This window comes from Pleurodeles waltl, chromosome 9 (assembly GCF_031143425.1).
Source record: "Pleurodeles waltl isolate 20211129_DDA chromosome 9, aPleWal1.hap1.20221129, whole genome shotgun sequence".
Classification (NCBI taxonomy): domain Eukaryota; kingdom Metazoa; phylum Chordata; class Amphibia; order Caudata; family Salamandridae; genus Pleurodeles; species Pleurodeles waltl.
The window spans coordinates 896,237,233-896,264,704 of NC_090448.1; the positions used below are offsets into that span (position 1 = coordinate 896,237,233).

The window sequence follows — 27,472 nt, forward strand, 5'->3', positions numbered from 1 at the left end:
CAACAACGGCAGAAACGCAGAACACCTCACCCCGCCACCACCATGCAGACAAATTCTCCCCCACCAAATAATGATGCACAAATCAGCTCGGCGGACAGTGAATGTTGAAACACCATTGGCAGTACTGACTGCCACAACCAGCAATGGGACCCGCCAACAACAAATTTACACATTGGCAAGTCCAAAAAGCACACACCTGACACACATCCACACCACCATAAAACACACATATACCCACCCCACAATCCTTTGCAATACCAATAGCACAACAGATATTGACACCACAACACGCATACACTGAACTAACCATCACACAAGTCACACACACAACCACATAACAGCACCCTCAACCACACACCTACAACACATCACCCACAACACACACCATGGCACCCCCTATGCACACCCGCTTCATCAACAGGGAGCTAAGGACCATGGTGGGCGAAATACTCAGGGTCGAGGCACACCTATTCATGGCACAGGTGCAGCAGACACCCTTGGCCAGGAAGATGGAGCTATGGCAGAGGATTGTCAACAAGGTCAATGCTGTGGGAAACCATCCACGCACAAGGGATGACATCAGGAAGAGATGGAACGACGTTCGCGGAAAGGTGCGTTCCATGGAATCCAGGCACACACCGTACAGAAGACTGGTGGTGGTCCCCCGTCTCCTCTCCCCGAATACACCGACTGGGAGGAGAAGGTCTTGGCTATCTTGCACCTAGAGGGCCTCACTGGACTCACTGGAGGACTGGACTTGAGTAAGTCAACTACAATACCCTAACAGTCACCACACCTGTAATGCATGTATCATCCCATCCCTCTCACTACCACCATGCCCCCATCCTCTGCCCAGCCCACAACACCCACACACTCATATCCATGTCACCTGTATCCCCACACTCCCCCATACAAATCACCATCCAGCCCCCTGTGCACAGTCACAACCGATGCATGTAATGTCAGGAGCACTACAACACCCACAATGCACCACCACCCTCAATAAATGCATCAAAATGAACTCGAGGGGACCCTGCATGCCACTTCATGGGAATTCAACCACCAATTACCGCTGACCAGTGCTGCAATTGACAAGAAAGTGCAGGACACCCACATCTCTATTCTCTCACACACAGGCACCACCACCATTACCACCTGGAAGGAGACGTCAAGGAGTGCCAGAGGGATGTCTGGACACAGAGGAAATTCCTGGCCCATCTCACACCCCTGGACAGTCACCCTCCATAACCCCCACCCAGGACACCACTGAGACCCCTACCACTCAGCCGCCACCATCAGCTCTGGCCCAATGCCCCCACACCAGTGTCTCCAGGCCACGGACTGGCTGCCTACATGTACAGAGGCCTGAGTCTCTACCCTCTACCAGGCAGGATGATGAAGGGCCCAGTGCAAGTGGGACTGCCACACCTGTGCAGGGGACACAGGCACAGGGGGCTAGGGCCAGTGGGAAGGTATTAGTGGCCCATGGGGTGGCCCAAGGAGGGATGCTGCTGCCCAGGAGGTCACTCCTGAGGTCCTGGGAGCATACCACCATTCCCAGGACAGGATGGGCCAGATCCTTGCCACGTTGCAGCAGAATCAGAGGCTGCAGGTAGCACACCACTGGGAGACCGTGGAGAAATGTAAACAGCTCAATGCTACCATGGCCTTAATTGCAGAGATGCTGCAGTGACAGACAAACATCCAGCCTGAGTCCTCCACCCACCTACAGGCCCCTTTCACTAGCCAGGACACTGCCCTGCCATCTACATCTGCAGCAGCTACTGGACTGGTGGCACTGCCAGAGGACCCACCAGACACCAGCACCCCTTTCCCTGCAGCCCAGCTTCCCCCTCGCAAAGGTGGTCCCAGACCCAGACATCCTACTGAAACACCAGCCAAAACCAAGCCCACCACCAGGAAGGGACTCTGCCCTGAACTGTCTCCCTTGGTTGCCACTGAGCTACCTTGGTGACATGCCACTGCCATCTTACCATCTTCCAATGGCACTATGGACTATACCCCTGTGCTACCAACAGCTGACAAATGTACTTGATATGTTGTTCACCACGTGCCCACTCCCTTCCACTGTCCCATCACTCATTTTTTACTATAAATGAATGCACTTGTGCACTCAAAATATCTGTCCGTAATCAATATGAGCAATCAATTGTGAATGTAAATGTGAATGCATTAGCCAGTTACCATCATAATGTATCTTTTATTGCAGGAGGGGTTCTAACAGGCTGTAGTGTCTGAAGTATGTCACACTGTACATTCTATTGCTCTAGCACACATCTGTTTCTTCAGTCATAAAGTTGCCACCTCACTGGTAAGGGACACCCCAGCACTTAGTACATAAGTCACCCTGAAACAATGCAGTAAAGCCATTAGCATAATAGCAAATGTACCTGAGAGTCACTGGAAGTATAGCCGGATTAGCTGGGTTCTGGAGTTGATGTCTTCCCCCTCTTCTTCTCCATTGCTCTCATGCATCCTCTGGGGTGGCAGGGGTGGTTAGAAAGCATTCTCCTCTTCCAGAAGTGGGACAGTTTTTCTTACAGCCAAGTTGTGCAGCATGACATCACTATCTGACACACCTTGTCACAGACATAGAAGAGGGATTCCCCAGAGAGATGCAGGCAACAAAATCTTGCCTTCAGGAGACCTATAGTCCGCTCTATCACCCTCCTAGTGTGACCATGCGCCTCATTATAATGCCTTCCTGTATCTATCCTGGGATTTCTCACTGGCGTCAGGAGCCATTGCATGTTTGGGTAGCCAGAATCCCCTGGAAAAGTGTATGAAAGAGAGTTAGAAGACACACTTTGTACTTGCATACAGACTGCCTGGCGGGTATGTCACTAATACATTGTCATACACACTCACCTATGGCCAAGCTCTGTACCCCTGTAGTTGTCCCATCATGTGTGGCACACTGCTGTTTCTCAGGACAAAGGAATCATGAACTGATCCTGGGCACCTTGCATTGACATGTGATATGTACTGATCAGCAGTACACACCAATTGGACGTTCATGGAGTGAAAGTTTTTACTATTCCGCAACACCTGTTCATTTACTCTTGGAGGTATGAGGGCTATGTGGGTACCATTAATGGCACCAATCACATGGGGGATATTTGCAAAAGCATAGAATCGAGTTTTTGATGGCAGTGAGATCATCCCTTTGGGGACACTGGACATAACTTTACAGATATTGCATGAATGCATTCAGGAAATTAGACAGGATCTGGCTGAACATTGGCTGAGATACCCCAGCTGCCATGCCCGCTGACCCTGAGGGTCTACAACCAGCGGCGCACCCACTGCAGGAAGCGGTGGGAAGACCTGAGGCACTGGGCCAAGAAGACCAGGGAAGCCCCGCTGAGGAAGACCTCCCAACGGGGGAGGGGTGCCCGTCAGACCCTGACCCCCCTAATGGCCCGCATTCTGGCAGTGGCCTATCTGGATTTGGATGGGCACTTGAAGGAAGCACAGCAGCCACAAGGGGGTGAGTACCAACACTGTTGTGATGCTACTATGATGATTGTAGTTAAGTACTAAGGGGTGCATGCATAGTGGTGCCAGGCACATAGACAGCTGTGTCCCTTCAGTCCTGCCCCCTCTATGTCTGTGAGATAGTGCCTTAGGTAGCTATGGCAGGGTCTGTAGGCCTGTCTGGGCCATTGTTTTTAATGTAGCCTCATGGACTTGCAGATGTGTTGTCTTGGTATCATCTCTCATTGTTTCACATTGCAAAGCGTATCAGAGTAGAGGGCCAGGATGAGAATGTAGTGCACTGTGGGATCATGCCTACCAGTCAGGGGCACATTCATTTCATATGTTGTGTCTGCTGAGGGTTAGTGCCTGAGATGGGTGTGAGTGTATCTGCCCAACATGTATATTTATCCTGGAATTGACATACTTCTTTCTTGTTTTGTCCCCCGTGCTCTTGTGTCCTTGTGTACTTTAGCATCATCTGGCAAGGGGCTGATGCACCGGCGATTGGGGATGCTGCAGCCCACGGGACCCATGAGGCAGAGTCCAGCAACGCCGAGGGGACCAGTGGGCTGAAGGGCGAGGGGAGTACCACGGGGACGACAACTACCACTGGAGGTAGTGACTCCGGCACCGCCTCCGACGGCAGCTCCCTGGAGGCGGCAGACTTTACTGGGAACACCCATTCTTTGCCATCTTCCGCCACCCCCATACCATCACCGCCCTCCCAGTAGCTCCCCATCGAGTTGGCCGTGCCCACTCACCCAGGAGGGTGGGTGTCTCCTTCACCCAGGCACCTCATGTCCTGCCCCAGTCAGCCCTGCTGCCCTCATGGAGGAGGCTACTGACCTCCTGAGAATCATCTCTGTAGGGCAGACAATCATTGTAAATGCCATCCAGAGGTTAGCATCCCACATGCAACAATGCAATGCATACCTGGAAGGTATTCATGGTGCCATGTCTGGCCTACAGAGATCTTTTCAGGCTCTGGCCCCCTCTTTGACGGCAGCTAGTGTCCGTGGTCTTTCCGTCCCCCCTCCCACCACCTCTACCCCTTCCAGCACCCCACTCCCTTCACCCATCCCAAGCACACATACAGACATCCATGCACACAGATCAACACACAAGAAGCACACGTCCCACCACATGCAGGCACACACCTAACATACCAATGCAGACACACCAATATTCACCCCAGGATGTCGCCCTCCCTGTCTGTCACTTCACCATGCACGCCCACAGTCACTGCACCCTCAGTAACTGCTGCTGCCCCCATTCTTTCAGTCAGCACAACAACTGACATTCAGTCATGCACCCCAGACACCACACCTGCACTCACCACGACTACATTCACAGACACTTGCAACACACTCACCAGACCTGCAGACACCACACAACATCCTTATACACTGGCAGTCTGTCTTCTCCCACTGTGTCCAACCCTCTCCTCCCAAAACACACAAACTCTCACACTCATCCACTCTACATATATCCACCAAACATGAGCATACTAAACAGGCACCTGCAGCCACGTCTGGCACACCTACACGTCGTACCACCACTCCCTCAACATCCACTCCCAAACCTGTCTCCAGAACCCCTCCAACTGCACCTAAAAAGCTTTTCCTCTCCTGTGTTGACCTGTGTGAACCCACTGGCCCACCCCGTCTTGTCTCTAAACGTTCGCTTGCCCTCACCAGGTCCACTCCTTCCTCTTCAAAATCCTCCCCAGTCCGCCCTTCCCATTCCCCTGCCCCTTCCCCAGGGAGGAAGAAGGCCCGTGTTGTCCCTGGTCCCTCTGCCACCCCCACTCCTCCTCCTTCCGAGGGCATGCCAAAACTCTCTCCACCTCCACCTCCTCAACCTAAGCCAAAGACCCCCCCTTAAAAACCTGAGCCCCCATCCCCTCCACCCACTGCCCCTGAAACCTGAGGTGCCTGGCTGCCCCATAGATGACCCTTCTCAGTGGAGTTTCCTTTTTCATTGTAGGGGTCAAGTGTGAGCTATATGGGCTGGCTTCTGGCCTTGTTTGGACGTTGTTGATTATTTATTCAGATTAAATGTTAGTGCCCAGCAGACATGTTGGTGCAATGTTGACCTGTTTTGATGCATTTCACTGTGGGGACGTGCTGTGCACAGGGGTGTGCGTTGGTGCAGGTATTTTTTGGCTTCTGTCTGGTAAGTGCTTTTTGTTTGGGTATGTATGGCTTGGGGTGCTGAGAGGGTTGGGTGTGCGTTGCGGTGTTGTGCAATTGTGCCCTTTCCTCCCATGTGTGCTAGGCTGCGGTACTTACCATCGTAGTCTTCATCAGCGGTCACTGTCCTGGAGGAATATTGCTAGGAGAAGCACTGGGATTATTTCCAACTCTTGCTCCATGTGGGCGTGTTCTGTGTGCCTCCAGTGAGTGTTTCCCTTTATATGGGACGTTTCCGACAAGCTTTGCGTGGCAGTGGTTCCCGCCCCGGAACTGATGACAGTGGGGTGTTTCATTGTATGGTGGGTGGGTAAGGCCTTTCTGCCGGGCTAAAGATGCCCTCCGCTGTCGTCGGCAGGACTACCAAAATGGTGGTGGGTGGATGGCCAGCTGCCTGTTTCTCATGTGGTTCATTATTTGGCGATCCGGACCACCAGCCTGTTGGCGGTAGTTACCGCCACCGCCGGTGGTGCGGTGTTTACTGCCATGTTCATAATAACCACCTTTGTTGTGAGACTTAATTTTCTCAACATCTTTTTCATATGAAGTTGAACCCTCATTTTTATGCTTCCACTCTGATGGGAAATGATTGTGCTCCTAATCATCCAAATTTGAGTCAGAATAAGTCTTATTCTTTTAAAGCCATAGACGTAGCCTGGCTTCATGACCTTATTAAAGTTTTAGCCGAAAAGGTTCTGCAATGCTTACACTCCATAGGTTTATGGTGAGGATGTAAGCAATAAAGTCATTCCTTATAGGGATCCTCAGGAAATAATCTTGGTTTCACACAAGATTTGCAAGGTCTCAAAAGCCTCTTTTTAGATCCTTCTGTTATGGTGTTTTCAAGAAAAGCACCCAAGAGTTCTTACTTCTTAGTTGCTCGAAGGGTCATATATCTCACTTCTGAGAGAAAAAAAGGGTCAAAAGATACTGAAGCACTGAGACAGAGCAGACCTCATTGAACTCTCTCACACAAAACTTGCAGCTAGAAAATTTGAGGTATGGTTCCTTGCCGGGAAACAGTGCTTCAGTGCCTGGGTTCTGATTGGCTGAAGTTTGGTTCTGATAACACAATGTGAATTTGTTACAAATGTCACTTGGCTTTTCTGTAGCTTTCAATACTTATTAATAGCACTGCTTATGATTATTACCATGGGACTCCCACCATGACAGCAAGGAAGATTCGCGTATGAGTCTATGCAAGATATCAATACCGGAGAACCACAGAGTACAGGTAAATAACTTGTTTTCATGTAGAAACTCACAACACACCAAAGTGTGGTGTAAACAATGTGGCTGCCCTTTTATTCTGTTAAGGCTTTCTTTAGCCAATTATATTGGGTTTTACCATTTTTGTCATCACTATGTACTGTGGTATACTGCAAAATTACACTGTATACTGTGGCTCAATATATCACTAAGGGCCAGATGTACGAATTTCCGATATTGCGATTCGGAAATTGCGAATCGGTGCGACTCGCAATTTCCGAGTCGCAATATCGGATGCAGAACGGTGTCTCAGACACCGTCTGCGACTCGCTATGGGGTCGCAAAGACCCACCTCATAAATATTAATGAGGTGGGTCGCATTTTGCGACCCTATAGCGAGTCCCTGCACTCACAGGGATAGTGGCCTGCTGAAGTCAGCAGACCTCCATGTCTGTGACTGCTTTTTAAATAGAGCAGTTTACTTTTTATTTTGCAGCCCGTTTTCCTTAAAGGAAAAAGAGTTGCAAAATAAAAAAAATAACGAAACCATTTGGTTTCGTTTTTTCAGAGTAGGCAGTGGTCCATTGGACCACTGACTGCTCTGAAAAAACCTTGTGGGCAACATTCACAAAGAGGAAGGGGTCCCATGGGGACCCCTTCCTTTTTTGCGAATGAGTTACCACCAGCGTGACACTGGTGGTAACTGTGAATTGCTTTGCGAGCACATTCGCGGTCACAAAGCAATTCTGCATTGCGATGCAAGTCGCAAATAGGAAGGGAACACCCCTTCCTATTTGCGAGTCGCATTCACAATTTGCGAGTCGGTACCGACTCGCAAATTGTGAATGTGTATCGCAGAAGGCTGTTTGCATGGCGCAAACTGCGATTTTCGCAGATTGCACCATGCAAACAGCTTACTACATCTGGCCCTAAGTCCCTTATTAATTCAAACTGCTGAACAGATTTTTACGAAACACCAAAAAGGATCCTTTCTTCACCATATTTTCTGACAAATTTAGTGAAAATCCATTCAGCCGTTTTGTCACTACATTTGAGTAAAACATTCTAGGGATAATGCATTGGTGGAAAAATGTGTTTTGGGACCCCCTTCCCAACTAAGCATCAGTAAACTTGCTTCACCAACATATATATATATTTATATATATATATATATATATAAACACTGAAAAAACAAAGGTTACAGGGACGTTTTAGTTAGGCTCACATTTTAAACATTAAAAAAGCATAGAAATTCAACTATTATAGTTAGAGTTATTTCAAGTAACTATAGCACTTTCCCTAAGGTAACTATAACTCTACAACCCCGCATTGTACAGTTATTGTATCTATAATTTTACTGCACATGTTACAGTAACGTGGTGTTCTAAATGATGTCACGAGTGCTGTAATATCTGTGGTAATTAGCAGTGCATGATGAGGGTGACAGTTATAGTTAATTTAGGGCATATTCTGTTTTGGAAATTTCTGGTTGATTAATCAAGTGAGGGCTGAGAAAAGTGGGGGGTCCCAAAACACATTTCCTCCATAAAATTTCCCATAGGGATTTTAGACACGACTACAGCCTGAACCGCTGAACGCAATTACACCAAATTTGGCAGAAAGCTAGATCTTGGTCCAGCAAGATCTCTTTTTGTTTTTGGTGCAAATCTCTTCAGTAGTTCTTGAGTTATTAAAGAAAAAATATTTATGTTTATCTAGGGACGCTGATCCACCTCGCAGCATGGAGTTCGGTGTGTGCTGGGGGGGGGGTTTGCTCAGGTCTTTGCCTGTGGCCAGACCCTACGGACAACCCCAGGCTGGGCACTGTCAAAGGCCTGTGATCCATCGGGTTGGGAGCATGTGGGCGTTAGCTGCAGGGCCTGGCCCTGTGACCAACCCCCTGATGCGCACGGCCAAAGGCCATGTGCAGCGGTGATTGGATGAACATATGGTTTTTAAATAATACTTAATATTTAAAAAAACATAGAAATTCACTGAAAAAAACAAAGGTTACAGCGACGTTAGCTTTAGGAAATACAATTTAAAACATCTTAGAAATATACTGAAAAAAACAAAGATTACGGAAACGTTATAGTTAGGTTTACATTTTACACACACAAAACCACAGAAATTCAGCAGTTATAGTTATACTTATTTGAAGAAACTATAACTTGTGCCATAGAGGAACTTCAGGGCCACGAGTTACAGTCCTACTTATGTTAGGAAACTGTAACTGCTGAATTGCTATGGTTTTTGTGTGTAAAATGTGAGCTTAACTATAACGTATTTTTTCTTGAAGTTCTAAGGGTTTATTTTAACTCTTTTTCCTAGCCATAATGTCCCTGTAACCTTTGTTTTTTTCAGTGACTATATATAGTTTTTGTGAATTTTTTGTTATGATAGACTGAAATAAAACATTGATTGACATGCTAGGAGCATCTGCACAGCATGAAAAAATGTGTTTAATTTGCTGTGTCTTTACTTTCTTTCAGATGATTCATTTAAGGCTCGTACCAGTGTGAATATGACCTTCTCACCTAGTTCTGCCATAGCATCTTCCTCCCGTAGCACGAGTAATACACTTGATCAAAAGAGTAATGGGAGTAAAGATATGCAGCCAAGGAAGTTGAGCTTGTAAGTTATTCGTTGACCTCACCACATTAGCTTATGTATTATGATTTTAAATGTAAAATGTTTAAAAGTTGGAAAGTGCACGATTGAAAATTAAAAGATATTTTTTTCCTCTAGCGAACACAGGGAAACTTATATTGAAAGAGAAAAGTTAAAATATAATTTTACTCCTCCAGCCTCTCCCCCCTGTTGTGATTCCTCTTCTCCCTATTATTCTGTTGCATATCCAAATTGTTGTCATTGGCCTACACCTGGAGACAGGTTTTTGACTTGGTTCTACTCTCTATGCACTGTAAAAATGCAAGGTGTTTTGGTCTATATGAGTAATTACACAAATATTGATGCAAATGGCATCTACTATTTTTTTATTTTTTCGTAGCCCTACTCATCCGAGTGTAGAGTGTTTGAGCACTTTTCATCACACACACAGGCACAATAAATCATACCCATGTCTAAATCAGTTTACAATAAATAATGCATGAGGGTTATAACTTATAAGGTGTAGAAAGCACATATCATCTTATAAAGATATCTAGCACAGATTCCTCAGTTTAGAGTCCTCCCTAGGTGCCGGAATGGATCTGGAAATTTTTTCATGAGCCTGTTTGCGCCCCAGAAGAGGACGTTGTGTGACTCTGTATCTACGTCTTCCACCGGTTGTGAAGTTAACAAAGTCTATATAACTCCCTTGCTGATGCAATGTCAGTTTCGTCTTTTGCGCGTTTCCAACATGGATCCGGAGTAGTTAGGGGGCTGTTTTTGGCCCATCTCAACATTATGTCAGGAAACAGTGTGCTTTTTCAGAATGTTTTTGAGGTTTAAGACTTGTGGATCTTGTGGCAGATGCATTTTGGTCACAGATTCCTATACTAATATGTATGTGGTGCATGAGAGAACTCCATGACATTTCTATGATCTGCATGTTACACAATGTAATGTAATGTAAGGTGGATTTGTGAAAAGCACAGCGTGTCACCTGTGAGGGTATCCAGAGGCGATGTGCTTTGCAGCAGCCATTTTAACCCTCTATGTTACTTTATGAGTGAACATTTTGACTGGGAAAACACAGAACTCTCAGAGAACTGCATTAACCACCAGAGGTATTTTACTGTTATTATAATCCCCTCAAAATTGCTGGGAACACAATTATCTCTGCGGCAGTTGTTTTAACCCTGTAGGATATTTTAATATGCCTCCTCTTTATGACAAACTAAGTAATTTAGAACACTGTCACATTTGTCCTTGTAACCAATTTCTTTGCAGCAGATTGAAAAACAAATTCTGTAAATTGACACTGTTTTTTAAGCTCCACCCCTTGTGACTCCACCCCTTTTCCACTGCCACCACACCATGTCCTCCAATTTATGGTTCCTGTAGTATTTTTTATTCCAATTCCAGCACTGAACCAGTCTAAAAAAAACTCTACATGATGACACATACATGAACGACATTTAAGTCTTAAACACATGCAAATTCCACATTTTGATGTCTGGTCTTAGACAACCTTTACTCTGTTTCAAAGTTAATTTCATCAAACCAGAAAAATAAAGGGTGTTTTAGGTCAGCTTCCTTCACCAAGGGCTTTATTTGTGTCTGATCTCTTCAGCCATGTCTTGTCTGTGCAAATAAGCAGAGTGGTGTACTAATCTGCTTTATGGTACACTGGTGCTGCTGGAGCACACATTGAACCAGGTTCAGTATTCATCTGATCGATTTTTTAGATGACTAGGAGTCAAGGCAATTAATAACAAATTTAAAATGTATCTTTCGTGGAGCCCATGTGGCCACATAATGAAGACCAGGTATCGATCTTTAAAGTTTAGTAGCTTTATTACAAATTAGTAATAAGTGCAATATAGCTGTATATCAATATCACATCATAAAGATGCAGAATCAGAATCGGCAAGCTGAAGCGCCGGAATAGGTTCAGTATCAGAAGCATAAGGCATACAAAGAATACAGTCACAACAATACAGATACTAAGAAACAGAGATTGGCGTTGTTTAAAAAAATTAACATCACCCTTTCTAAACTAATTAGGATGATCTGCCCTCGGGGGGCAGGTGCCATTAGGCAAGGGTTGCTCCCTGGGGGCCAAATAGTTTTTAGGCCATTTCTGCCCCCGGGGGGAGGCAGAAACCACTTAGGCACCAGGGTTTGGAGTGTGTGTATGTGTGTATTTTGTTTGGGGGGCAGCCCCTTTGGCAAGGGTCGCTCCCCATGGGGACACATTACTGTTGGCCATATCAGTCCCCCTAGGGGGCAGATCGGCCTATTTTTGGAAGACCTATCTGCCCCCAAGGGGGGCAAAAAGCCCACCAGGGAAGATTTTTTTTTCAAAATAACAGGGTCGGGGTATGGCTATCACCTCACCCCAAATAAATGAGGCCAAAGTTGTTCTGCCCACCAGTGGGCAGATGGGGCAATTACCCCCGATCCACACCACAGGGGGGCATAAAGTATACTAGATGCCAGGGAATTAAAAAAAAATAATAATAGTGTGGTGGTGGCTACCAATCAGTATGAGCATGGTTATGCCCCCACCCCAACTGAAGGGGGTAACAGTTTTTCAGCTCTCCCCAGCACACTAAAACATCTTATCCCATGGCAAGCAAGAGGACATTTCATTATTTTGGGTTTTGATTTTACATTTGGGCCATGAGAGCTTGGCTAACTCTCGAAATTGTCCCACTTGGAATGGTGAGGGCTTCACTTTTTGGACTTTGGGACGCTGCCATGTAGAAAAATCCACTAGACCTAGACACATCTGAAAACTAAACATCTGGGTGAGTCCTGGGTGGTGTGCTTCACATGCACCTGCACCATTTTCTTACCCATAATGCCCTGCAAACCTCCAACTTTGCTGGAAATCACACATTTTTTCCACATTATTGTGATGGAACCTTCCGGAATCTGCAGGAATCCATAAAATTCCTACCACCCAGCATTGTCTAATCTATGCCGATAAAAATTCTGCCCCACTTGTCAGCCTAAAAATGTTTTTTTTTCAAACTGCCCTTTTGACCTTTTGAACCCGCTTTGGTTCCCCCTCAATTTCAACATGTTTTTGTCTATCTCCCTGTCATGGGAACTTGGACCACCTACACAAGTGAGGTATAATGTTTACCGGGAGAATGGGGGGAACGTTGGGTGGTAGGAAATTTTTCCCGGTGCGGTGATCCCACACAGAAATGTGGGAAAAGTGTGATTTGGTTTTTTTTAGCTAAATTTGAGGTTTGCTGAGGATTCTGGCTAAGAAAACACTAAGGGATCACAGTTATTTTTGGTAGGAAAACCTTCAGAAATCTCCACAAATGACCCCTTACTGAATTCAGAATTTTTTCTTCTTTTGAGATATGTTTAGTTGTCTGGGATCCAGCACTGATTTCACACCCAGAGGCTAAAAGCACAAAATATAGTGAAAATGGGTATGTCCCAGTAAAATGCCAAAATTTAGTTGAAAAACATGGTTTTCCAGTTCAAGTCTGCCTGTTCCTGAAAGTTGGGAAGATGCTGATTTTAACACCGCAAAACTTTTGTTGAAGCCATATTCAGGGAAACAAACACAAGCCTTCTTCTGCAGCCCTTTTTCCATTTTATTTAAAAGAAGCAAATGTTTGCAGTATTTTGACTAATTTCTTGGTCTCCTCCAGGGGAACCCACAAACTCTGGGTACCTCTAGAATTCCTAGGATGTTGAAAAAAAGGGATGCAAATTTGGCGTGGGTAGCTTATGTGGACAAAAAGTTATGAGGGCCTAAGCGCGAACTGCCCCAAATAGCCAAAAAAAAGGTTGGCACCTGAGGGGGAAGAGGCCTGGCAGCGAAGGGGTTAATAGAAAGGCAGGTTAGGTACAAAAGAAACATACTGCCATGACTAAATCAAAATGCTTCTATGACCAGAAAAGCTACCTGGTTCTGAATCACCTGAAATAATTGTAAGAAGTAGTCTAGGAAGCCAATCTGTACAGAATTGGCAATGTCCAGATCCTATAATGGCTTACATAGCCTATCTTTGCAATCCTCTTAAAAAATTGAAGATATTTCTGAGTGAATTAAATCGGACCTGGTTGAGGCAAGAATAGATATCTGATTAGAAAATGATGGATTGGAGTCCATTTTATTGTCTAAACTCCGATCAGAATCAACTGATTGTATAGCTATTTTAGCCATGTTTTTCAGGGATGTTATTTTAGCAAATAGGCCTGCAGCTTGTGCACTTTAGCTCAGTTACATTTTATTCAGCTTAATTTTATTATTTTAGCACAGGCCATATTTGCGGTGCTGTTTTATTTTCTTTATCTAGTTGTTTTTTTGTCTAGGAAAGCATTACATTTCTAGCAAGACATTCTTTTCACTTTGTGCTTTCCTCAAAGCCGCAGCGAAATAGAGTTGCCTGCAAAGTGGTATACTGTGTCTCCAATGTTCACAGAAACATACACATTCTTAAGTGGGGACATTTTCTCAGAACATCAGCTGTTTTGTTATAAAAACACTTCTCTGTCCCACACGTTAGAGGGAGATTCCAGCCAGACGACCACAACTGCATGCTGATTGCCTTCGCTAAAGCTGGTTGCTTAGATTACTGGATGCCTGGCCTACATGGGGATGGTGCCTTTCTAGACAATAAGCTTCCTTGCTCAGCTATGGGGGATGATGTCTCCCCAGGGGGGGGGAACCTGAAAAGCGGATTAGGGCTTATTATGCTGTGCTCAAGTATAGCTTAGGAACCACCTACCTAGTGACAGTATGGTGGGACTTTTTCTGTGTTTCACTCTTCTCGTCAGCATTTTGTTTTTATGGTGTTTTAACATCCTACTTATTGCAATTCATTGCATTTTATCTAAGATGCAGTTAATTCAATAAACCTTATTGAATCATTCTCTGCCTCTCTTTTTCTTTGCATGTGTGAAACTAATGTAACTGAAAGAAAAGGAGGAGCTCTGATGCATCACGATTTCCTCTAAGAAGTCAATCTTGTCATGCGCCTGTTTGCCACAATCACCCCTGCTTTTGGGCAGAGGTGAGGCGCTGCTAGTTAGCCCGAAACCTGTATTAGGCCTACAATTGTCACATGGTGTGGATTTGGACTCAGTTCCCTTCAATCCAGGTGATTCTGCCTCACGAATCCAGGAGCCTCATTAGGATAATGAGAGCCTACGCAACACCTTCTCTGATGAATTAACAACAGCAATGTATTTTCTGTGTTGAGCTGTAGCCAGTTACTACTCCTCAGCATCCTTGTGAAGCACATGCATTTCTGAAATTTTATGTCAGACAAAAGATCTCCAACCAGCTCAGTCATCAGCTCTGTGTTGTCGATATAATAAAGAGGATTCTGGACTGGATGAGTTTGGATAATGGGACAACATATAAATTAAGGGGTTAAACCATGAAGAATCACAAATTCCAAGCAGTAACTAAAACTAGAGAAAGTGGAAGCCTAGCAGATCAGGTGTGATTCGCAACAAAGTAGCTAAACAGGAGCTCTGGGAAGTTGTTGACACTGTCACTACAGCTGATTTAAAAGGATGTTACCTTCAAACATGTTAAAGTCTACACTAAAATCTAATATTGTCCACGTAGGGGTGCTACTGTCATAAGGTGTCATCTTAATGTTGTTGAGCTCAGCGACCACACCCATTTAGTGCAATGGGATTGGTGAAAGCCAACTTGGGAGAAGCAAACACCATCAGCAGATTTCATACAGTATCACAGTCGAGTTGCAGCATTGCTTTCTATAAGTTTTATTGAGGCAAGCAGAAAAGAGACAAGCTAGACATTTTTCATAATTGCTGGATCAGAATCTGATTTTTTTTAAATAGGAATGACTTATGCACTTAATAAATGGCAGTTGAACGCCAGACGGTTCCATAGAGTCATTGAAGATTTCCCTGAAGGGGTTAAAAAGTCCAGGCCTTCTGGTCTGCATTTGTTTTATGATCGATATAGCTTGTATGACCGAACCACACATTCTGTTGTAAAGCATGCCGTTACAACCTGGTCATCACAAAGCGAATGCCATTATCAGGCATAACCTTTACCACAATGTTTTTACAATGATTATGCCTTTACCATGCAGGCCTTTACAATGATTTTCGTTGTAAAGGCATGAATGGTAAAGGCATAAGTGTGGTAAAGGGTTAAATACAACTATTTTACTGTATAAGTATAAGCACTATATATATATATATATATATATATATATATATATATATATATATTCTTATGTCTTGATGAGATTATCCCTTAAGTGGCACAGTGGCGCAAGGTGCATTAGAAGTTCTGACAATTTTAGTCCCAAGTCCAGACCAGACCAGCAGTCAGAGTGCCCTGTTTTGAAGACCCTTTGTTGTGGAATTGAATTCTACGGAGGCACCCGGTATTTTTAAACATCAGAAACTGTGGAAAGAGGAGGCAAGGGGATACGATACCTCTGCGTTTGTACTAAACAATGGAACACTTGAGACTAAAATTGTCAGAACTTCTAATGCCTTGCGCCACTCTGCCACTTAAGGGATAATCTCATCAAGACATAAGGTGAGCAGATGTCCCTTTATTTATCACAAATACCATGCGGCCCTTTATGTGGAGGGCCTGGAGGTGAGGTTAAATAAACTAAGCACGGGGTTATTCTCAAGGAATATGGGCTGAAAATGGAAAATGTAATTAGCTCTGTGACATGGCACTGCGTAAACATAGAAGCAGGGCTTGTTAATATTATTGGAGAGATCGGCATGAAAGATAAATGTGCAGTTGCACGAAAAAATGAAAATGAAATACTTGATGGATTTATGGAAGCCTCATTTAATATTGAAATGTATGGAGCCATGCAGAGCGCAAATGAGAAGATAATGAGTCACAGGAGACTAATAAGCCCCAGCTGGATTATATATGAGAAACTGCAAATCCCAGAATGCACTAATATAATGAACATGTCCCAGAATGCTCTGTATGTATAAAAAAGCTTTGATTGTGAAAACGATGTGAATACAGACTACATACCACTTGAAAAAGACGTCAGTCGAACGCGTTGTGGGGTCTGGATTCATGCTGCTTTGATGAATAAATGAAAATTACTAAGAGAAACCTCCAGGAGTGCAGCGCTTTTTGTGGAACTTATTTACCAGGGGTGGTGGTCTTCATCCTTCACGTTTGCACCAGCGGTCAGAGTGTCCTGTTTTGAAGACCCTTTGTTGTGGAATTAAATTCTACGGAGGCACCTGGTATTTTTAAACATCAGAAACTGTGGAAAGAGGAGGCAAGGGGATACGATGCCTCTGCGTTTGTACTAAACAATGGAAGACTTGGGACTAAAATTGTCAGAACTTCTAATGCGCCTTGCGCCACTCTGCCACTTAAGGGATAATCTCATCAAGACATAAGGTGAGCAGATGTCCCTTTATTTATGACAAATACCGATGCGGCCCTTTATTTGGAGGGCCTGGAGGTGAGGTTAAATAAACTAAGCAGGGGGTTATTCTCAAGGAATATGGGCTGAAAATGGGAAATGTAATTAGCTCTGTGACATGGCACTGCGTAAACACAGAAGCAGGGCTTGTTAATATTATTGGAGAGATCGGCATGAAAGATAAATGTGCAGTTGCACGGAAAAAATGAAAATGAAGTACTTGATGGATTTATGGAAGCCTCATTTAATGTTGAAATTTATGGAGCCATGCGGAGCGCAAATGAGAAGATAATGAGTCACAGGAGACTAATAAACCCCAGCTGGATTATATATGAGAAACTACAAATCCCAGAATGCACTAATATAATGAACATGTCCCAGAATGCTCTGTATGTATAAAAAAGCTTTGATTGTGAAAACGATGTGAATACAGACTACATACCACTTGAAAAAGACATCAGTCGAAACGCGTTGTGGGGTCTGGTTTCATGCTGCTTTGATGAATAAATGAAAATTACTAAGAGAAACCTCCAGGAGTGCAGCGCTTTTTGTTGAACATATATATATATATACAAATATATATACTATTCCTCAATCCATATCCACCCTAAACCCTAAAATTACCCTTGCCACCCAAAAACCCATACCCACCTTAAACCCTAAAGTTACCCTTGCCACCCAAAAACCTATACCCGCTTTAAACCATAAAATTACCCTTGCCACCCAAAAACTAGGGCTGGGTGGCAAACCCCGCTCCACCGGCAGAGTTCTTGGAGCTCGGAGTTTGGCAAAAAAACTCTGCCGACTGTCGGCAGAACGGAGTTTACTTTTTTGTCGAGATGATGATGTTGAGATACTTTTATTAAGTATTGCCGCTTGTTGTGAAAGCCAAAAACAACATCAAGCTTGGCAGAGTATGGTTTGCTCAAGAGGCTTCTATACTCTAAGGTGCAGACTTCAGTCTGTACTAGGATCCATCCCAATTCTGAGTGCGGAGTGAGTGTCTGCTCAAACACGTGAGGTAAAGAAAATGAGGTCAGCCGTGTGAATGAGAGTCCACAACTATTGTCAGGGAGCGAGTATCCTATAACCTGTTGGGGAAGTCCACAACTATTGTCAGGGAGCGAGTATCCTATAACCTGTTCGGGAAGTAGGGACTTTGGGTCCAATACATGCGTCAGCTCAGCACGGAGGCCGCTGTGTGCCTGGCCCTCAGGCTCTTTGCTGTCTGCAGCAAAGATCTGTCAAAGTCACAAATAAACTGGATCCATTAAAAGAGCGCAACTTGGAACCGTGTCATCTCTGGGACAGTTTTGGGGACGCTCTCCCACTCTTGAGAGAGTTACCCAAATGTCGACGAGACAGTGAGGAATTTCCAAGGCAGCGCTTAAATTCAAGAAAGCACATGCAACTGTATCACCTGTCAAAGAAAAGGAACCTTCTCAATTGTGGCTAAACACTGCTGTCCATCTTAGATCTGTTTGGACCCTCGAGCAACTGTAACCAGGTCAGATTCCTAGTAGGGGTGGCTGGCTGAGTAGTACCCCATAGTACACGCGGAACTCCATGGAATTCCACTGAGTTTTTTGGGAGCTGCATGGAATTCCGTGGAGTGAAATTCTGTGAGCTCTGCCCAGCACTACCAAAAACCCATACCCATCCTAAACCCTAAAATTACCATTGCGATCCAAAAACACATACCCACCCTAAAGTTTCTATTGCCACCCAATAACCCATACCAACTCTAAACCCTAAAATTACCCTTGCCACCCAAAAACTCATACCTACCTAAACCCAAAAATGACCATTGCCACCCAAAAACCCATACTCTCTCTAAAACCTAAAATTACCCTTCCCGCTCAAAAACCCATACACACCCTAAGCCTTAACATTACCCTTACCTGCCAAAAACTCATGCCCCCCAAACCCTAAAATTACCCATACCACCAAAAACCCATACCCACCATAAACCCTTAAAAAAAAATTTAACTAATATATATTTATATACACATATATAACCTAGACATATATATTTATATTTAAACACTAAGGCCCTCATTATGACATTAGAGGTAAATGACGCTTACTGCCACGCTGACGGCCGCCAACATACCGCCGTGGTGGCGGATATCTGTTTTCCATATTATGACACACACACCAATCTGACAGAATATTGCCACACACACAAATCCGCCAGCCCAAAGGTCAATGCTAAAGTGGCGGTACCAACACCCATACCGTTACACCAAAAAAACGACGCCCACCACATTATGACCCATGAATTATCACAGTGGACATTCAATTGTGGTAAACTAATGGCAGCACATACCGCCACGCTCAGAATTGACACCCACAAACAAAACAACACTACATTGGCCAATACTAAAAACACACACCACTATAAAACACACACCCACATTACCCAGAACACTTTGCCAACACCAAAAGACTGCAAGAGTTAGCCACCGACATCACAGAGACAACGAGACACACACCACTTATACCCATACATCCCTCATGCACCCCACATCACACACCCCACAACATTACTCAACACACTCTCACCAACACACAACATACAACACCCATGGCACCACAAAGGCACCCCTGTTTCACTGAGGAGGAGTTAAGGGTCATGGTGGAGGAAATTGTCGGGGTAGAGCCACAGCTGTTTTTAGCACAGGTACAGCAGATTTCCATTGCCCGGAAGATGGAGCTGTGGTGGCGAATCGTGGACAGGGTGAACGCTGTGGGACTGCACCCAAGGACAAGGGACGACATCAGGAAAAGGTGGAACGACCTACGGGGGAAGGTACGTTCCATAGCAGCAAAGCACCAGCTCGTCATACAGAGGACTAGTGGTGGACCCCCATCCTCCCCCACAGCTCACAGCATGGGACGAGCAAGTACTGGCATTACTGCATGCTGAGGGACTCGCTGGAGTAGCCAGAGGACTGGACACTGGTAAGTCAACATTTACTACCTATCACCCCCCCATACCTGCCTGCCATCTCACACCCTCAACCTCACTCCCATCACCCCACTCCATCCCACGTACTGCACCTACACATATGACTAACCCCAATGCCAACCCTGCATGCTATACTAATGCATGGACAGCCTTCCCAGCCCTGCATGGACACCCATCACCAAAGCATGCACAGCATAGGGAAACTAACAATACAACAATACATCACCATATACAAACAAAAGGTGGCAGGGCAACAGAAACCATAGAGGGGAAGCCAGGGATGTACAATATGTCATACACATGTAGTATATTACATCAATTACATTCCCACAGGTACCCCAGCCAATGTCAGTGGTGAGGAGGTGCCACGACTATCCAGTCCCCCAACAGAAGGTGCCCCCAGTGATGACAATAACTCTGGACTTCTGGATCTAGATGACCTTCCTGGCCCATCAGGGACCACTGGACAGCCAGTCACCCAAGCCCACTCACAGACCACCACAGAGTCTCCCCCATCAGCATCCAGCACCACTGCACCCACCCGGCATCCCTATACCTCTGTCCCCAGGACACGTCAATCAGCAGTGTGCCCACCTGTACAGGGACCCCAGGCCACAACTCGCCCCCAAGACAATCGGGGACCTGGGGTCAGTGGCAGGGGGCACACCGTTCAGGGGACAGAGGCACAGGCCTACAGGGACACTGGGAGGACTGCTGTGCGCCAGGGGGAGGACAGGAGCAGGGAACCGACTTTGCAGGAGGCACTCTCCGAGATCCTGGGAGCCTACCAACATTCCCAGGACACGATGGGCCAGATCCTAGACAACGTGCAGGAGATCAGGTGGCTGCAGGAGGGACAGTATCAGGGGATCAGGGAGGACTTGCAGGCCATCAACAACACCCTGATCTCCATTGCAGGGGTGCTGGCAGAGATGGCCAATGTCGTGAGGGAGGCATCAGCACACCAGCGGGCCCCTACCTCTAGCCAGTCCATTGACCAGCGCTCCACTTCCACTGTCGCTAGTGGGCAGGAGGCACCACCATGGGAACCACAGGCCACCAGCATTCCTCCCCCTGCAGAAGGTGAACCACCCCACAGACGTTCCCTGTGACCCAGACAGAAGCCAGAGACACTTGCCAAGACCACTGCTAGAAAATGAGACTCTCTTGATTGTCCCCCTTGTGTCCCACCCTGTCATCTTGTCGACTTTGGACTGCCGTTGCTCCCCTTCCCATGTCCCCTTGGACAATGCACCTGTGCTACAAACAGACTGGAACAATACCCTGGACTTTACTCCATCATCCCCCCATTCCATTGCACGTTCCCCTCTATTTATTAACACTTCAATAAACACCCTTTGACAAAAATAGATTTCGAGTATGTCACATATATCAAATATGTATTGTTTGAAACAGGTACAACCATTGCAAATTAACTGTACATAGAATGAGCATAGATTTATTGACCTCTAGCTGGCTGTAGTGATCACACCAAGAGTATTTTTCAAATCACCAACATCTGCAAAATGAAACGCCAGAGGGTACAGTAAGTGGGCATTGAATTGGTAATTACCAGCCACCTGGAGCACTGGATATCTGCTCCAAACATACTGGAACAGTACCCTGAACCTTCCTCCATCATCACCCCATTCTATTGCACGTTCCCCTCAATTTCTTAGCACTACAATAAACACCCTTGGACACAACTCAACTACTTGTATGTCAGGTGTTGAAAATGTGAATTCAGGGAAACAATTTCATCCATTGCAATTGTATTGTGCATTGTGAGAGCATAGGAATAATGACCTAGAGCTGTCTGTAGTCAGCACATCAGTACACAGTTGTTATATCAACAACATTTGCAAAATGACAAACCATAGGTGACAGTAAGTAGAGGTAAAAGGAAGTGAATGCCATCATGCCACAGCCACACAGAATACACCAATAGTCATAGAAATGTTAATATTCACTGTCTCACCTGTGTGTCATTGGAAGTACTGATGGATAACTGATGTTCTGTTGTCCTCATCCTCAGTCTTTTCATCCTCACTGTCAGCAGGGTCTACCGCTGCCACAGGGGCATCTCCAGTTTCCTCCTCCTGTGGAAAAGGTACATGGCATCTGAGGGCCAGGTTGTGCAACATGCAGCTTGCCACTACTATTTGGCAGACTTTCTCGGGTGAGTAGCACAGGGGTCCACCTGTCAGATGGAGGCACCTGAACCTGGCCTTCACAAGGCCGACGGTCCTCTCGATAATCCATCTGGTTCTCCCATGTGCCTCATTATAATGTTTTTCAGTCCTTGTCCTGGCATTCCTCACAGGGGTCAGCAGCCACAATAGGTTTGGGTAGCCAGAGTCTCCGGCAAGTATTGAGGGACAACATTTAGCCACACACAATCCTATGGGGTTGACACCAGAGGCATACTCTAACATACAGTGGGTGGGGACCAAGGCTCACCTATTAGCCACACCCTATGCCTCTGTAGTTGGGCCATCACATTTGGGATGCTGCTATTCCTCAGAACAAAGGCATTATGCAATGACCCAGGATACTTAGCATTGATGTGGGAGATGTACTGGTCCGCTAGGCACACCATCTGTGCATTCATTGGGTGGAAACTCTTACAATTTCTGAACACCTGTTCATTCTGGCGGGGGGGGACAAACGCTATATGTGTCCCGTCAATCGCACCAATAATATGGGGGATATGTCCCATTGTATAGAATCCGGCCTTCAAAGTGGCCAAATCTTCCGCCTAGGGGAAAGCGATGTAGCTGCACATGTGTTTTACCAGGGCAAACAGAACTCTTGCCAGCATGATTGAAAACATAGGCTGTGACATTCCTGCTGCCAAGCCCACTGTCACTTGGAAAGAACCAGTTGCCAGGAAATGGAGCACTGATAGAACTTGCACAAGAGGGGGGATCCCAGTGGGATGACTGATAGCTGATATCAGGTCAGGCCCCAACTGCGCACAAAGATCTGTGATTGTGGCCCTGTCCAGTCTATAAGTGAGTATTATATGCCTCTCCTCCAGTGTAGCCAAGTCCACTAGAGGTCTGTGCACGGGGGTATTTCTCCACCTCCTATTCATCTGCAGCAGTAGGTATCTAAGGGACACAAGAGTGAGTAGGGTGTCACAATTGGAACAACAAAACTACAACTGCAGTCCACATGGTGCACTTATGTATTGGGACAGTGTAAATGGTGAAGTATGTGCCAATCTAATCTGTGACGCAGTAATTGTCGAAATGCCGGTTTCCCCCTCCTTGAAATGGCGACAGTCTGTCCTGTATAGAGGGACATGTGGAAGTGAGGTAATTCCGCCAACATTGGGAGTCGTGGCGGAAGAAGGTCTTGCACCACTGTGCAATTCCTCGTTGGGTAATATGGGGCTCTATGGAGTACAGTTGCCATTGTAGATCTACGCTAGCGGTGATGGTGTACACCGCCGCAGACATGACCACCATCTTCTATTTGATTCCTCACTTGTTTCATGACTTTCAACAGGAGAAAATCTACACTGTGTGTGCTGCTGTGACCTGTGTCTGGAACCTACCATGGCCCGTGTGACCGGGGAAAGAGAGGCAGCCTTCACTTTAAAGGAGTCTGAGCAACTTGTTAATGGGGTCCTACCCCAGTATGGACAGTGGTATGGGCCTCAAGACCAACAGGTGAGTACATTTTGGGCACGACGCATGTGGGAACGATGCAGGGAGGGGTGTGTGCAAGCATTGTGTAAGGGAGGTAGGGGGTGGGGGAATGTCTAGTGGTGGTGTACATATTGTGCGCTGGGCTATGTGTGTGCCAATGCTGATGGAAATGGGTATGATGGGCCATTTGTGTGACAGGCTGGACTGTTTGTCCAATGGTGTTCTCCTGTCTGTATTGCCTCTGCAGGTCAGCGCCCATCAAAAGAAGGGAATATGGCATGCCGTTGCCAAGGACGTGCGGACCCTGGGGGTATATGGGATCACCCACTGTCGGAAACGGTGGGAGGACCTGAGACGCTGAGCACGGAAGACTGAGGAGGCCCAGCTGGGGATGGCCTCCCAATGCGGAAGGGGTGCCTGTCGGACCCAGACCCCCCGATGGCCCGCATACTGCTGGTGGGATACCCTGGGCTGGATGGGCGCTTTAGGGAATCACAGCAGCCACAAGGGGTGAGTACAGTGGGTATCAATACATATTTTGGCTGTTAGGATGGTATCCGGGTGGTGGATGCATGTTAGTGGGTGTAGTGGGTGCCCCTAGGGCCGGGCCAGACATTGCAATGTGGGTCAACTGAATGGTAATGGGTGTATGGCAAATACAGGTAACCTAGCTTGTTAGCAGTCCATTTCAGCCTGGATATCGTGGGTCCCAGGAGTGCTGCAGTTGGCGGTGTGTGGTTCTCATCTTGTCTTAGTGACTAGCCTATTCCATGTGTGTGACGGTGATGTGCATGCCAGTAGTGGTGTTGGTGCTGTCATTGACGACATGTTTCCTTTGTCTCCCCCCCTTTCTTGTTTTGTAATCCTGTCCTTGTGTGCATTAGCATCATCTGATGGAGGAGCCGGGGCACCGGCGACAGAGGGAGCTGCATCCCACAGGACCCAGGAGGCAGAGTCCACCAATACCGGGGGAACCAGTAGATGGAAGGCGAGGGGAGCACCACGGTGGAGACATCACAGACTCAGATACTTCCTCCGATGGAAGCTCCCTGGTGGTGGTGGACACCTCTGTGACCACCCCAGCTGCAGGTACAACCGCCACCCCCCATACCAGCACCGACCTCCCAGTAGCCCCTCAGCAAGTTGCCCGTGCCCGCTCACCCAGAAGATTGGGCATCTCCTTCGCCCCAGGCATCTCAGGCCCTGCTCCCCTGAGTGAGGAGGCTATGTACCTCCTGAGATCCATCTCTGTAGAGCAATCAACCATTGTGAATGCCATCCAGGGGCTGGCATCCCAGATGCAGCAATGCAGTGCATTCCTGGAGAGCTTTCACAGTGGATTGGCGGCCAAACAGAGATCGATTCAGACTCTGGCCTCCTCTCTGATGGCAGCCATTGTCCCTGTTTCTACCATCCCCCCTCCAACTACCACTTCCCAGTCCCATTCTCCTCAACCCCAACCCATCCCAGGCACACATACAGACGAGCATGCACACAAGACAACACTCAAGAGTGGTACAGGCAAACACAAGCACCACACTTAATTCCTCAAGCAGTCAAGCAAACACCATACAGTTGCCGACATGACAACATCCACTGCCTCCACTGTCTTTCCCTCCTCCTCCTCCCTCCCAGTCACTTCCACACTCACACCTGCATGCACTACATCAACATCCATCACCAGCATCACCACACCAAGCAGCACACACACCTCACTAGCAGACACCTCTACAACATCCACCCACCTGTCCCCTGTGTCCTCTCCCACTGTGTCTGCCCCCCTAAAGGACACAAACGCATACACTCAGACACCCAACAGCCATCAGCCTCACACATGCACACTTCCCATGCACCTGCACCCAAGTCCAGCAGACGTACACCTCCAACAACCACACCCTCAACCTCCACTCCCGTCCCTCCTCCCACCCGACTGTCCCTAAGAAGCTTTTCTTTGCCCAACTTGACCTCTTCCCTCCCCCTCCCCGTCCTGCCCATAGAACCAGCGTGCCAACCAGCCAGCCCAGCACCTCAGCCAAACAGTCCACGGGGACAGTGGAGGCACCTCCTAGTCATGGCGGCAGGACTGTGAGGGATTCCACTCCAACAGCCAGAAAGGGGAAGGAGCCCACAACACCTACAGCCAGGAAGGGGAAGAAATCCCTCAACTCCATCAGAGGCTGGGAGGGTGAAGCCACCACCACCTGTGGTCATGGAGCTCTCACTGCCAGCAGAGACAGGCCAGGAGGCACCATAACCTGTTGCCACAGAGCAGCCCTCACTACCAGCTGAGGCAGTGAAGCTATTGCCGCCAGCAGAGGCACCATCACCTCTTGTCACAGAGCAGCCCTCACTACCAGATGAGGCAGTACAGCTATCACCGCCACCAGAGGCAGGCCAGGAGGCACCATCACATGTTGCCAAAGAGCAGCCCTCACCACCAGCTGAGGCAGTGCAGTTATCACCACCAGTGCCGGACATGTGGGCCACTCTCTAGGGACTGCTGCACAAGGGGCCCCCTCCAGAACCATTGGGCATGTTCCCCAGCTCAGAGACTGTGACCTTGCACTCCCAGCATAGAGAAATGGGCATGGAGCCCCCTCCAGAACCAGTGGGCATGTTCCCCAGCTCAGTGATTGTGCCTTGCACTCCCCAGCACAGAGAAATGGGTATGGAGCCCCATCCAGAACTAGTGGGCATGTTCCCTAGCTCATAGACTGTGAGCTTGCACTCCCCAACACACAGAAATGGGCATGGAGCCCCCTCCAGAACCAGTGGGCATCTTCTCCAGCTCTGTGACTGTGGCCTTGCATTCCCCAGCACAGAGGAATGGGCATGGAGCCCCCTCCAGAACCTGTGGGCATGTTCTCCAGCTCAGAGACTGTGATCTTGCACTCCCCAGCAAAGACAAATGGGCATGGAGCCCCCTCCAGAACCAGTAGGGAAGTCCTGTATTCGGCTGAGGTGCCCCCCCATCCTCCTGAGGTGCCTGCCCACTTGCAAAATGATGCCCCTGCAGTGTTCTTTCCGGATGATGTCAGGTTACAAGTTGGGCCTTGGACTGTGCCCTGTGGCCTTGTGTACCTTTATGGCTTTGGACTGGGCATTGGCCCTTAGTGAACATTTGTATATATGTGGTTCATGTGGTGGGTATTGCTATGCTAATACATTTTCTGTACATCCGTACTCTGGTCCTTGTGTTATTCTGCTGTGTGTCGTGTGCCGTTGGTTTACGCCTCCAGCTGGTTGTGTGTATGGTGCATGCGTGTTGGGTGTGTGTTGTGCGTTTGTGTGTCACTCTCGTTTTCCTCCCTCCCTCCCTTGTGTGCTAGGAGGATGTACTCACCGCCATCATCTTCGTCAGCGTTGGTGTTCTAGGTGGAGCATATCGTAGGAAATAATCGGGAAGCCTTGCATTTAAGGTTCCATGGCGGTGTTGTTCTTCCCGGTGTCTCCAATGGTGAGTCCTTTCTCTTCTGAGCTCTGTTTCCAGCAGGCTTTTGATGACGTTAGTACTGCCCCGGAAAGGTGGCAGATCCGTGTGTCTTAATGTGGTGGGCAGTACTTTGTCTTCCGCCTGGATGTTGGCGGCTACCACCATGGTGAGTGTTGTTTCCGTCCTGGCGGTTGGTGTGGCACATTCGCTGTCTATGGGAGTCATCACCGCTTTATTACTCACCACCAGGGTTGTAATGAGGGCCTAAATACTTACCTAATACTTACATTTAGAATGCAACCCAAACCAACCTTAATAACTCCCACCCTAAACCCTTTATAAAAAACATGTCCTTAATATGTATATGAACTTACCTAATACTTACATTTAAAATATATATGCCTTTACCATTCATGCCTTTACAACTAAATCTGTTGTAATGGCATGCATGGGAAAGACGTGCTTATACA

The 27,472-nt window shown here is 46.9% G+C and overlaps 1 protein-coding gene across 2 annotated transcripts in view; it reads left to right on the top strand.

Moving 5' to 3' along the window:
- The window catches only part of PPP4R4 (protein phosphatase 4 regulatory subunit 4), a 1,510,494-nt gene that overhangs the window by 1,450,019 nt on the left and 33,003 nt on the right, over positions 1 to 27,472 (top strand). For both annotated transcript variants that reach the window (XM_069208239.1, XM_069208238.1), the window contains one exon: positions 9,395 to 9,536. In XM_069208239.1, coding sequence (XP_069064340.1) covers positions 9,395 to 9,536 — 142 coding nt within the window. The remainder of the gene's footprint in view (positions 1 to 9,394; positions 9,537 to 27,472) is intronic.